Source organism: Trachypithecus francoisi, unplaced genomic scaffold (assembly GCF_009764315.1).
Source record: "Trachypithecus francoisi isolate TF-2019V2 unplaced genomic scaffold, Tfra_2.0 Contig01579, whole genome shotgun sequence".
Taxonomy (NCBI): domain Eukaryota; kingdom Metazoa; phylum Chordata; class Mammalia; order Primates; family Cercopithecidae; genus Trachypithecus; species Trachypithecus francoisi.
The window spans coordinates 30,561,275-30,575,413 of record NW_022681442.1 but is presented as its reverse complement, the minus strand read 5'-3'; the positions used below and the strand labels follow the sequence as shown (position 1 = coordinate 30,575,413).

Here is a 14,139-nt window from a genome sequence, read left to right as displayed (position 1 = left end):
AGGCCTGGGTAGCCAGTTCCTGTCATCCTGAGGAGGGGTCCCAGTCGGTTTTCCACTCCCAGCATAGTCCAGCTCCGGCTCAGCAGGAGCCTGCAGCTTCCAATGTGCAAACAGTCCTGAGCACCCCCTGAAACAACTTAGACCTGCCCATGTCAAGGAGGCCCTAGCAGCTAGGAGGGACTGCATGACCCCCACCTCCACATCTTCGGCCACAGTTCAGAACTGGGTCCCCTGGGAGGCTGGGTTTTCTGCGCTTGGGCCTCTCCACCCACTCTTACTCTGAGGCCAAATCTGCACCCCCGGCAGAGGCAAGGAATTGAGATGAGAAATCTGGGTAGAGCTGGCCACTTCAGGGCCATCACCCACCCAGCTGGAAAGTTTGCCTCATTCCTCTGTTTTACTGCGCACAGGCAGAGTGAGGGATCTGCACACCTGTAGAGGTCCTTTCTGCAGACCGCAAAGGGAGCTTGCCAACCCCAGGAGGGAATAGGATGGCTCTTAGAAGGCAGCGAGGCCCTCAGAGGGCTGGTCCCACAGCTGGCTGGTGCTCTCTTGGCTTCTTCTCCCTCCCCCACACCTCAGTACAGGGCTTGGCTTCTGGACCCAGCACAGACCCACCTGGCCAGCAGAGTGGAGCCAAGGGAGACACCAAGGATGGGAGAGGTTGGGGCCGGTCCACAGCCCTGGGTCCTAGGCTCAGCTGCCCTACTGATGGGACTCACTGATGGGACTCCGAACTCTGTGCCCAGGGAGCCCTTTGAGAGCTGTCTGGGGAGAGCAGGGCCCTGGGGGTCTGTCCTTCCTTGAGCCTTCTCTTAGCCCACTCCTTACCTGCCCCTTTCCAGGTTTCTGGCATCCTTGGAGGTGACTCAGGATGGGAGATTCCCTAATCAAGGCCACCATGATCAAGACAGTGCTGGATGGATGGTGGAACCTGAGGGCCTCTGGGCCTCCCTTGGGAGGGAATTAGTAAGAGAGAGGCCTGAGGCCTTAGCTCAATGCCCAGGGGTAATGAGGCCAACAGGTTCCTTTAGGATCAGAAGCCAAGCAGGAAGGGAAGACAGTGAAGGGAAGGGATCCCTACAGAAGCACTCTATTTCTGAAGCATACGCCTGCTGGGCTCTGATTGAGAGGAGAGGATAGGGGAGGAGAAGAAAATTGCCTACCCCTACACAAGGTGGCAGCTAAGTGTGGCCTACAGCAGGGACATGTCTGTCTTCTGTCCGTCTGTCCTCTAGCCATTCAGAGTCTCTCCACTGATGGGAAAATGTGTGCCTATCCATTGGTGTTGGAGAGGTCTTCCATATCTTATATAAGAATTGGGTGGAGGGACAGGGGGCTGGCCTTGGAACACCCCCCCAACCCTGAGGACTCATTGAGCTGAGTCACTTGAACTACTCACTCCTCCCACCTCCTCAATCTAGGCTCCTAGAGACCCTCCTCCCCAACCCAGGGCTCCTGGAGTTAGAGTGTCTTTTACCGGGTCTTTAAGTCCCTAAGTCACTATAAGGTGATCCTGCCTTTCCCACAGCACGAAAGTTTTCTGCCCATTTTTTGAGACAAGTGGGAAGGCAGAGGGAACACCTTTGGTACTAGGAATGCAAACCCCATTGGCCCCACCATGGACCGTGTCGTGTTATACATCCCCTTACATATTTCTCAGTCCCCTTTCCCTACTATATATCCATTGGGTATACCCTGTGTCCCCCTCCCCGTGACCACAGGCCCATGCAGGGCCACTTCTCTGACAATTCCATTGGAATAAAAGACACCCCTCCCACGGTACACACTATCTGCAGCACGCAGTTGTAGCAGAGAGATGCCCTCATCCCATCACAGGCACTCACTACAGAGAAACAGTTGTAAACACATACTCATCCTGTTGCAGAAAACACATTCACTTGCATTCTCACTGACACATGCATCCTCACATGACAAAATCCAGTTATGTAAAATACCCAGATTCTCTTTTTTTCCTCCAACGCTCTTACCGACATGCATTTTGCTTGCAGTTGTATCCCAACAGCCTAACACAGTGCCTGATACATACTAGATGCTCTATAATTATTCATTGAATATATTGTTAAAATTGTCTCTTAAAGACATGCCCAGGACATCTGCACAGCCCTCTCAACCCTGACTGTCACACATGCTTTCCCATCCAGCTTTCCCCTCATGGATGCATGGTCCCACAAACACAAAGTAATTACGTTTCCACACATAACCGTAAGCTAAAGGACAACCCCTGGCCCGGGGGTCTCTTTCAGAGCGGGGAGGAGGAGATTGTGTGGGATCCAAAGGGGCCTCCCCTTGGGCTGAGCCCGTCCTTTCCTCCTCCCCCAGCCCTGGCCCTGGCCCCAGCTGCTCTTCTTTTAATTGGAGGCACTTTTTTATTCTGCAGGCCAGGGAGAGCTGGTGCTTGGGGGAGGGGTGTTACCAGGTGGCCTCAGAACCAGAGAGAAGGATCTGCAACTCACCTAGGTTCCTGCAAGATGGTCCTATGAGGCAAGAGCCAAGTTTAGGCTTAAGGGAAGCAGCTTGTAGTGAGTGGAATTAGGAAAGCAGTGTTTACGTCTGGTCTGCCCCTTCCCAGCTTTCAGTGTCTTGGTTTTCTCATCTGTAAAATAGGGATAACATTACAGGATTAAAGATGAATGGAGAGATCATTCTTCCAATTGAAGGCGGCTCACACATGGCAGGCTTTCTTCCTCTCCCTCCTCGTTCCTATAGGGCTGTTTTGCAAGGCATGCAAAAGCACTGTGGAAACACAAGCTGCAGCGAATATAAACTTGTGTGAGTCTCCTCTCCTATTTCAGAAAACTTCCCAACCTTGCAACACCGTGCTCAGGTAACACTGCTCCCAGGAGAAGGGGTGGGGGCCAGGGCCCAGCAAATCCTGACCCTCCAGTCTCATCTTTCTAGGTAAGGAAGGGACAGAGAGGGTAGTCTTGGCCCTCAGCAAATGCCCTGTTGGAAGACAAAGGCTGGGATTAAGCTGATTCACACAACCCCAGCACCTCATTGAGGGTAAAAGTTAGGGGTATCCCCAATTGGGATAAAAGTTGACTCTGATAAGCAGAAAAGGTGGGAGGGGAAAAAGAAAGAAATCAGTCAAGGAAGCGGCTATGATAGCAGGGGAAAGTCGGTATATCCCTGGGCTGCTGGATTTTAATGAGAAGAGCTTGACAGTCCTAGTGGTCCATGTACAAGGTAGTGGTGACCTCTGCCAACTTTAAGTTGGGCCAGCAAGGGTAAAGTCTTCTCCCAAGTACCCTGGACAACTGGCGCCAGATCTGAGGAGTTCAACAGGTGGATCAGGCAGATGCCAAAAGGGTTGGAAGGCCATCTAAGCTAGAGATGTGCACATGGAAAGATAGGTGGTTTTTTTTTGTTTTTTTTTAGTCTTGTAAATTTTACCTTCAACCAACTCACACCAAAGGATGTGGTTTTAACTGCAGCAGGTAAAACGGTGGTGAGACTAAAAGGAGTGAGGCCACTAGGACCCAGCAGTACCCCTCCCCATAGTTTTCAGCCTCAAACAAGGAAAATAGCTCAGGTTTTGAGATTCCAGATCAGTCTTCTCTCTCTATGGAACTTGGAGCAAGTTTATTCTCTTCGCTGAGTCTCAGTTTTCATTTTCTTTTTAGAGATGGGGCATTGCTCTGTTGCCCAGGCTAGAGGTGAAATTATAGCACATTGCAGCCTCGAATTCCTGGCTCCAAGTGATCCTCTAGCCTCACCCTGCGGAGCAGCTAGGACTACAGGCACAGGCCACTGCACCCAGCCATTTTTTTCTTTTTAAAAATGAGATAAAATTCATATGCTACAATATTCAGCCCCTTTAAAATGCACAACTCAGTGGGTTTTAATATTTTTACAAAGTTATGTAACCATCCAGAATGTTTTCATCACTCCAAAAGGAATTCTGTATCTGTTAGCAGTCAATTTCCATTCCCTGCTGCCCCCAGGCCCCAGAAACCACTAACCTACTCTCTGCCTCTGTGAATTTGCCTATTTTGGGCATTTCATACAAGTGGAATCATATAATATGTAGCCTTTGTGCTTGACTTCTTTCACTAGCAGAATAGTCTCCTAGGTTCATCCATGTTATAGCATGAACCAGCATTTCCCTTCTTTTCCTTTTTATGGCTAAATAATATTCCATGTGTGGATATACCCAATTTTGTTTATCTATTCATCAGTTGATGGACCTCTGAATTGTTTCCCCATTTGGGCTATTCTGAATAACACTGCCATGAACATTCATTCAATTCTCTCAATTATAAAAAATTGGGACATTTCTATTAACTTCCCAGGGTTGTTACAAGTCTTAAATGAGATAAGTATGATATGGTACCTGGCACAAAGCCGTCTTCCAGTAAACAATTTATTTCTGCTTTAGTTCCCTCAAGATAAGAGCAGGAAGAGATTCATTCAGGTTCAGATGACTTCCAAAGTATGTTATGGAAGTCCCTGGGTAGGGGTATAGTACCTGGATTTGGTAAGTGGGAAGAAGAGAACTGGTGAGGGAGCAGAGCCCTTCATGTTTCTGCTTAGTGTTTACAGACGACTGCCAATTTCACATTTGGCTTTGTCTTGAGTGGGCCTTTGTTCACCTGGCTGGAGCTCAGACAAGGTTTACCCACAGATATGAACTTCCAACCAGCACCTAGGTTTCCAGGCTAACCCACAAAATCAAGTTGAGTCTAGCTCCTCCATATTGATCCACAGCAATCATAGCTATTCTGAAATGTGCTTTCCTCACATCTGTAAAATAGGGAGAATACTCATCTGAAGGATTGGTGTAGAGTTTATATTGTTCCCCATAATACTTACTAACATCTGTCTTGTTGTATCTGCTCTTTGCTTATTGTCTGACCCCCTCTATAGAATGTAAGCTTCATGAGGTCAGGACCTTTGTTTGCTCACTGCTATGTCCCCCGTGCCTAGAACAGTGCCTGACACAGTGAGTACAGTACTCAATAAATATTATTGAATAAAGAGATACATTCACTTGTTATTCCCCAAGATGAGCATATTTTGTTGTTTGGGGCTGTATTCTTCAGGAGAGAACAGAAATGAATAAGCCACTCTCTGTCTCCAAGATCTCTTCAAGTGGAGGTGACAGACATGCCCAAAGCAAATAGATTGCAATAAGACTTGAGGAGGAGAGAAAGTGAGTCTTCACATCCTAGCATCTTTCCAGATAGAGATGGGGAGTACTCAAAAGTCTAATCTGAAACTGAACTGAAATAGACCAGAAATAGATCCCAAGTGATGCAACCTGTGCCCTTCCCAAAGCTTGACTTCTAAAAGGTAGCAAACATTTTCTACTGGAGAGGGGGAAGAGAGGAAGAAGAAAAAGAGAGTTTCCTCCTTTTCTCTTGGGCTGTCAGCCAGACAGCCACTGGCAAAACGTTGGAAAGGCCTAAATTTGTCCTGGATGCACTTCCCTGATCCTAGTCCCACCAATCCCAGCCCCTACGGTCTTAAGCCCCTATGGCTTCCTCCCAAGATTCCAAAAGTAAGAAAATAACACACACTACAGTCCAAAGTCTTCTTGCCTGGAATAGCCAACCCTGGGGTAATTGTTAGGTGGAAAGCAATCTGGTTGAATTCATTCAAACACTGTAGGAATTGCCTCTTTTAAACCCTGTAGGATTTTACTTCTTGAGGCATCTGTTTATTTAAAAGAAAAGGCGTGTGTTGAGGCATGGTCACCCTGGCAGAAGACCCCAAACCAACCCTCTTGACTTGTGCCTGCCTTTCAGGAAATGTTCCCTTCCTGAATTTCTCTAAGAAGGCTGAGTTGGGGGATGGTTGCTGATTTTTATAACATATAGCCAGTTGTTCATAGGCCTGTGTTTTAAAGAAGGACAAGCCTGAACTCACCGTTCTGCCTCAGGGTCTGGGCTCCATACCTGGGGAGTAGACAGTCTTCTACTTTCTAACAAGCTGGACTTGAAGTTTGGAGTAAATCTCCTGGTTGAGTGACAGGTGTTTCCCAGCTGAGCCCTTGGGGAGATTCTCCAGTTGGGTAGGGACATCCCTTCCCCAGAAGCCTTGTGGGCTGGACTCCTTTGACCCGGTTCAAAGTGAGGGGATGCCTACCAACAGGCCGGGAAGACAGTTGACTTCACCCTCCTTGGGTTTGTCTGTCTGTCCGTCTCTGGGAATGGTCGCTTCCTGTTTTCCCTTTTCCTTTTAAGCCTCTCCTTTTTCCCCTCTTTTCTCTCCTCATGAACTACTCCGAGTCTTGGTCTCCGTCTCTCTATCTCTGGCTCCTGCATCTGTCTCGGCTTCTGGCCTTCCTCTCCCCCTCCCCTCCCCTCCCTCGCGCTGTCATTCACCCGGCTCCTCTCTGCGCACAGCCAATGGAGAGACCCGGCCGAAACCGCGAAGCTCTCTTGCACCGGGCTTTTTCGCCTGGTGATTGATGTCCCAGAGTCAACAGCGAGCGAGCAGCCGGAGCCGGGAAGCAGAAGCCAGAGAGGGGAAGAATACGGCCCCCCTCTCTCCCTCCCCTCCCCCTTCTACTTTAGCCCTTCTGCGCACTTCGCTTCCCAAGTCTCCACGCAGCCAGGAGCCGCTGTTGCCTCCCAGCCCCTGCTAGCTGCCCCCGGAGCCGAGCGCAGCGAGCGCCGCCGCCCGGGCCCCCCCGTGGGGCCGGGGCTAGCATGGAGCACCTGGGACCGCACCACCTCCACCCGGGCCACGCAGAGCCCATCAGCTTCGGCATCGACCAGATCCTCAACAGCCCAGACCAGGGTGGCTGCATGGGGCCCGCCTCGCGCCTCCAGGACGGAGAATACGGCCTTGGCTGCTTGGTTGGAGGCGCCTACACTTACGGCGGCGGGGGCTCCGCGGCCGGGGCTGGGGCTGGAGGCGCGGGGGCGTATGGCACTGGAGGTCCGGGCGGCCCCGGAGGCCCCGGCGGCCCCGGAGGCCCGGCAGGCGGCGGCGGCGCCTGCAGCATGGGTCCGCTGCCCGGCTCCTACAACGTGAACATGGCCTTGGCGGGCGGACCCGGTCCTGGCGGCGGCGGCAGCAGCAGCAGCGGTACGGGGGCACTCAGCGCTGCGGGGGTGATCCGGGTGCCGGCACACAGGCCGCTCGCCGGAGCCGTGGCCCACCCCCAGCCCCTGGCCACCGGCTTGCCCACCGTGCCCTCTGTGCCTGCCATGCCGGGCGTCAACAACCTCACTGGCCTCACCTTCCCCTGGATGGAGAGTAACCGCAGATACACAAAGGACAGGTTCACAGGTGAGTCCGGCCTGCGCGCGCGCCTCGCCCGGCCGCGGCCTGGGCTCCGTGTTACCCTTTCCCCGCCGGCTGGTTCCCCAAAGCCGGTTCTGTGCGCTAGGTCGCCCAGCTCTTCTTGGTGCTTCCCCCAAGTTGAGCCGCCCGCCCGATTCTACATCGCAGACTCGCCATGCTTGAAGAGTTCTCTCAGCCTGGACCCCTCTCTGTCTCCCAAAGGACCCCTGCTCAGAGAAGCTCTCCCTGGTCCCCTCTCGGGATCCCTGGGCCCTGTCAGGCAGAGAAGAAGGCCATAGATTCAGGACCACCTTCTGCAGCTACTCCGGGTCTGGGAATCTTAGAGAAAGGGGTGCAATGTGAACAGTTTCTTCCGTCCTGGCTGCAGTTCTAGGACCGAAGAAGCCAGCCCCAGGATCAGACACAAGAAAAGAACAGGTCCCTCCACCTTCAGTACCCTACACACATGCACTTCGCGCTCCTAGCTCCGGTGCCCGTGGTGCTGCGGGGCCAGCGGGGTCTCTGAGCCCCAGTAAATCAGCAGAACCAGTGGCCCTTTTTTTTTTCCAGAGAGGAGGCTTCGTCTGGGAGGATGGCAGCGGGGCATAGCCGCCCAAGACAGCTAGCTTTTCATTTTCATTCTGTCCGGGCTGCGTGTCCTACCCCGGACCCAGCCCTGTTATCTTGGGCATGAATAATGCACCGGGTAGGCCAGTGATCGATGGCGGGAGGACTACTCCCGGGACATTAGGTACTAGGTGGTGGCCGCTGCTGTCTTCTCTGCTGCCCACTCCTACCTTCCTCTGCTGGCCCTGGCTCCCTCTGCTGCCGTTTCAGCTCTGGGCACTCAACTCTCCCTCTGGTGTGGGTCCCTTCCCCTGTTCTCACTTCCTGCTCCCCTTAGGATTCCCTGGATCCCAGACCACGCTCCTCCGGTCCCGGCTGGGAAGCAGCCACAAATTGAGCCCAGGTTAGCCAGCTGGCCTTAGAGAGAGGAAGCAGGAGACACTGGCTGCTGCTGGCTGAGACCGGGACTCCTGGGGATCCCCTGGCTCAAGGGCCCAACAGTGGAAGGGGGGTATACATAACTACTTGGGAGAAGCTGCTGAGAGCTAGACACTGGGCCAGGAGACCCCAAGGCACCCCTGACTCCCTGCTTCTGTTCCAGGCAGGAGCACGGTCAGGGAAACTGCTCCTGCAGCTTCTTACCAGACTCTGGGGCCACAGCAGAAGTGGTGTAGGGGCTGGTGTCCAGAGGAAGAACAGTTGCTTGGGTCTAGACCTCAGGAAGGGCCCTCACTGGAGGGGCCCCAGTGCCCCCAACCCAAGTTTTCTCTGGCCTGGGGCAGCAGGGCCTGGTGCCCAACCCATTCCCCACCCAGGCCAGGCCAGTCTTGAAGGGCCCTGCTGGAACCCCAGCCGGGAGTCTACTAATCCTGGGCCTCTGGTGAAAGGCATTCGGTTTAGGGCCTACCTCGGGCCCTAATACCGTGTCAGGCATGAAGGAGTTTTGAGCGAGTGTATGGCTGTGGCCTTGTGTTGCTCTGTGTCCTGTGTTCTTGTCCCGTGCCTGTGCTTGTCTGGTCTTGTTTGGGTGTATAGATCTATGAGTTTGCCCCCGTTGTACATTGTGTTGGTGTGTGCTGCTGTGGATGGAGGCTCAGGTCGGGGTCCAGAGTCAGGTTCAGTCTCCTATTCTGAGCCTGAAGGTCTGGGGCTGACTGAGGGGAGGGGAGCGTGACCATTAGCTCGCCTTAGACTGCCCCTTGGAGGAGGGGCGGCAGGGAGGTGGTTGGGCTCACGGGAGCCCGGGGCTAGGGAGGCCTCCGTGGTAGCTGCGAAGGCGGCATCGGACTGGCGGGCAGGAGGGGGCTGTTTCCCGCCGTGGGCTTGGCGCTGAGGGCTAACGGGAGGATCTCGGCCCTGCTCGTGGGGGTTCAGCTGCTGCGCTCGCTGATTCGCGGGGTGTTGGGCCTGGGACGCTTCCTGACGCTCTGCTGCTTGCCTCTGCCGTCTGTCTGTCTCCCGCTCCAGTGGCCCTCTCACCCTTCACTGTAACACGCCGTATAGGTCACCCCTATCAGAACCGTACGCCCCCCAAGAAGAAGAAGCCGCGCACGTCCTTCACACGCCTGCAGATCTGCGAGCTGGAGAAGCGCTTCCACCGCCAGAAGTACCTGGCCTCTGCCGAGCGCGCCGCCCTGGCCAAGGCGCTCAAAATGACCGACGCGCAGGTCAAAACCTGGTTCCAGAACCGGCGGACAAAGTGGAGGTGAGCAAGCGGGGCGGGCCGGCAGCCCGCGAGCGGCGCGGTCTCAGGCAGCTGTCCGTTCGTGGCCTCTTCTGGTGCGCACACACTTTCTCCGCTCGCGGTTTCTGATCCTTTCGGAGGAGCGAGCTCCCGCTAGGCTTGCGGGGAGCTGGAAGCAACGGAGGCAGGCCGATAGCTGGGATGGGGCTGAAGGGCCCTGGCTCTGTTTTACCGGAGGCTTCAGGGCTTTCTGGCTGGCACACTCTCTGCCGGTGTAGACGCGGCAGGTTTCTTCCGCCGCTTTGGCAAACAGGCGGGTTAGTGCACTCCACGCAGTCCAGGCTCCAGGGATCTGTGTGTCCTGGGGAGCTTTTTGTTTGCACAAACTCTTGCTTATGGAATCGTGCTCTGTCCCGGAGACTGCATGCAGAACGGCCCGCACCTTGTTGCAGCGCTCCAACCGGGCTCTCGGCAGAGGGTTTGAGGGCCCCAGACCGCGGCGGTGTTGACGGTCTCCTCCCCAAATGCCAGGCTTTTGCGCAGCCGGTCCCTACCCTGGAAGGAGAAAATCAATCCGCGCCGGCTGCGGCGGGGTTTCGCGGGTCCCACTGAAAGGGGAATCAATTAGGAGCAGATGGGTGTGTGTGAGAAAGAGAATTTTCCCTTCTCCCATAGCCACAACTCCAGTTACTACGCACTGGGTTTTTTGTTTTGTTTTTTCACATTTACGCTCAAGGACGTGAAGCGTCCCCAACACTCCCAAGCAGTCTCCCTCTTCGCGCGCACTGACGCTTTCTCCGGCTGCACCCTCTGGCACGCTGCACCCTCCCGCACATCTGGCCCTTGCCCGCCGGAGTTTCTCCCCTAGTTCAGGTCCAGTGGGGCAGCGCGGGAAAGTCTGGGCGAAGTCGGCGGCGCCGAGACGGGCGGGCCTTGGGGCAGGAGGAAGGAATTGGAGTTTCCTCTTTTTCTGAACGAAGGCAAGGAATCTGCCTGGGATTCCGCCTACGGGGCCACAAAGGAAGTCATGGTCCCGCGATTCTACCGCACCCCACAGCATTCCTGCCGCTGGGGAAGGAGTGGGGGATGCGGCCTCAGACCTTGGAACGCTAAAGAGGGAGCCAGGGCTAGCTCAGGAGTTGGGGCGGGGGTGGGGGGACTCCGGTTTCCAAGGCCTACTGAGGGCTGCGGGCCTAGGGGAGGAGAGGCAGCCTGGCAGGCCTCCCAGAGAGAGGGGCACAGAGAAAGAAAGAGGCAGGCAAAGAGAGAAACTGAAACACAATCAGTTTCAGGGGTGGGAAGGGATAGGGACCCCGCTCAAGGAAAAAAAGGAGGAAAACAGGCAGCCTGCAGAAGTCTTATTTATGTATAATAAAGAAAAGCAATGGATGACTGAAATCACCATTTTCTTTTCAAACAAATTCGTTTAATTCAGAGAGAACCAAGTGGGTGGGGTGGAGAGAAAACGAGAGATAAGACACAAAGCATAAAAGAGAAATATTCAGGCCGTTTGAAATGCAGGGGAGAAGGGAAAGACGAAAGGCAGAAAGATACACAGTCAAGAAAAGGCGGCCCAGAGCAGGTCAGCAGCCGCTGCTGAAAGAGGCCCTTGCCGGCTTCGCATGGCTTTATCGATCGCCTACAAATTGCTTCTGAAGGCCCCGGGGACTCCCATTAGTTCTGTCCACCTTAGAGACAGACGTTTGATCTCAGTTGACAGGGTGGAGGGGAGGCATTAAATGGAATAAGTGAGTCATTGCCTCCCTGAACTGCTTCAGAGGAAGCCAGTGGGTCCAGCAGGAGCCCCCGCAGGGCACAGGGCTCCACACAGAAGGCCCAAGGCCTAGAGGACATTCGCAGAGAGAGGGAGGCAAGAGACGTCCCGCAGAGCAGATCATAGACTGGTCCTTTCCTCTCTGCCCTGGACTTGTGGGTAGGGTAAGGGCCCTCCGGCTTGGAATGGCACCTGGTCTCCCTCAGGGCGGGGGGGGCGGGGGGGGCGGGAGAGGCAAGATGCCATCCTACCCCTGGCTGCCCCTTGTGAGGCCTGCCGGGTGTGGGCGCTGCGCGTGGATGCGGAGTCCCAGCTGTTTGGGCCTCGCAGACTTTCCCACCGCTCCTTCTCTGGGATACCTTGGCTCCATCCGCTTCGGGGTTTCTAGTCTTTGTTGGAGTCAGGACTCTCAAAAGAAGGGAACGCGTTACAGGGGCCCAAACTGGATTTGGGGACTGCAAAGGCGAGCAACGCTCGTTCAGTTTATCTCCTGGGAACTCACCGGGAGCTGGGCGCACGCGGGAGCCGGGTCGGTGCTCCTGGCAGGTAACGGCTTGTTCCCGGTGCAGACGGCAGACTGCGGAGGAACGGGAGGCCGAGAGGCAGCAAGCGAACCGCATCCTCCTGCAGTTGCAGCAGGAGGCCTTCCAGAAGAGCCTGGCACAGCCGCTGCCCGCCGACCCTCTGTGCGTGCACAACTCATCACTCTTCGCCCTGCAGAATCTGCAGCCATGGTCTGACGACTCCACCAAAATCACTAGCGTCACGTCGGTGGCCTCGGCCTGCGAGTGAGCCTGCCCATTCTGCCCTGTGGGACCCCAGGCCCATTCAGGGGTCACTGAGGCCTGAGACCCAGGACTCCTCCCCACCTCTCCTGGCCTCAGACTGCACCCAGGAGGGGAACACTGCCGTCGCACTGCACCGAAGGGCCCCCACATTTGTGCCGACACTGTTCTCTCTTCGGTGGAAGAAGAGCTCAAGGGATAAGGACACGCGCCCCCCTCCCAGACACGTCCCGCACCCGTCTGAACTGTTAAGAAATCTCTGTTTTTGTTTATTTCATTTTATTTTAATTTTTAACGTGGGATTCAGAGAGAGGCAAGGGAGGTAGGGGAAGAGGAGCTTCTTGGGTCCCCAGGGCTGTCATCTGAATTTGCCCTGGGAAACCCCTTCTCTGTGACCCACTTCTCATCACACATGGAAACCCATAGGCCCACACAGAGGTGGTGTCACTGTCCCTCCTGGTGTCACCCCAGAGCCACACATGGGCATCTATGGCAGAGTGTCATCCAGACACAGGGTCACAGTGTTTACATATTGGACCTCACGATCAGACACAGGTCAGGGGTGACACACACTCATTCTGAACAGCTTGGCACTCCCTCCAGCACAAACACAAGGTCAAGGCCACACTGTGGCACACTACACCATACACAACAGCCACAACAGCCTCACTTGGTCTGCCAGGCCCCCACCACACATCCCAGCCCAACCCAGGTATGCACAGACAGGTTTTCACATAAATACAGCCCATTTCTCCAGAACCCATGGGGGGGGGGGAGTGTTAAGTTATGCACTTATAAGGTGTTTTCTGTGTAACCATTTTATAAAGTGCTTGTGTAATTTATGTGGAAAAAATAAATAAAAGCCTCCGGATCCGGAGTCAGGGCTGCCTGCTCCTTGCGGACCCTAGCGTCCTTCAGCTACTTGGGTTTGGTGTAAGCTGATGCTTCAGGGGGGCAGCCCTTGGTATCTGAACTTGAGAGACATGTTGGGGGCAGGACCCTAAGGCTCCGGAGAGAAGAAAGGAGGAGGACAGATGGAGAGAAGGCAGAGTTGAGGAGAGCAGGGAGAGTCAGGCTCTCCTGGGATTGCCAGTGCCTGAGAGGATATGGATTTCTTTGGATGTGAGAGTCGTGTGTGTGTGTGTGTGTGTGTGTGTGTGTGGTGTTTGTGATAATGTGAGCAATCAGCAATGTGAACAAATAGTGAATATTTGTAATGGTATTTAAATGTATAATTATGTTTGCAATTCTTGCATGTAAATACTTGTTTCTGCTTAAGTTGCAAATCGAAACTATCATTTGAATGCATGAGCCTGTAGTGGTGTGTGTGTAACCGTATGCGAATGAGACTGTTTCTTTTTGGGTAATTGTGTAATCAACCATTGTTTGTGATTATGTATGAATCGTGTTAATATTTGGGAGAATATATATTAGTTGCTCTTTGTAAATCTATTTTTCTGTGAAATATGTGACTGCTTCTGAAGTGGATCATCTTGAATTTTACGGGTGTAATTGTGTGTGAGATGTAATCATGTGTGAGCTGTGCATTTTCCCTGTATTTACTTGTGTGTGACAGAATGTAATTGGGGGAGTAAATGTAGTGGGGAGTGTGGATCATTGTGGGAGGCCATCACTGCAGGTGGGTGGGTGTGGTTCTGTATGAGTGTGTGTAATTGTGCGCTGGTGGTGTATGTGTTGGTGGGAGTCTGATGTGCGATACCCAGATACATTGTGGTGGGACCAACATCTGAAGTTCTGGGGCTCTAGACGCGTACCCAGCAAGCTGCAGAGACTAGAGCACATTGAATCAGGAATTAGGGCCAGGATCCTCTCTGGTGCTCTAAGTGGGACCTACCAGTTCCCAGCACTAGCCTGGCCTAGGAGAGATCTAAAGAACTGACTTTCTGGGGACCTCCAGGGAGCCCCCAGACCACCCTTGCCAGACCTGCAGCCACAGTACACATGCACACAGGCATAATAACAGCCAGTCCTCAGCCTCTCCGAACTATCCTACACAAGACTGACTTGGGTCTGCTTTTCTGGAAGAAGCTGGGTGGTGGAGGGTCTAGAGA

At 54.0% G+C, this 14,139-nt stretch overlaps 1 protein-coding gene across 1 annotated transcript; it reads left to right on the top strand.

The window, feature by feature from the left end:
- Positions 1-5,640: 5,640 nt before the first annotated feature.
- On the top strand, positions 5,641-12,944 carry TLX1 (T cell leukemia homeobox 1). The gene is made up of 3 exons (XM_033185305.1): positions 5,641-7,263; positions 9,328-9,529; positions 11,852-12,944. Exons 1-3 carry the CDS (start codon positions 6,678-6,680, stop codon positions 12,072-12,074), a joined length of 1,011 nt encoding a protein of 336 aa, XP_033041196.1. The 5' UTR covers positions 5,641-6,677; the 3' UTR covers positions 12,075-12,944.
- The last annotated feature ends 1,195 nt before the right edge of the window (positions 12,945-14,139 follow it).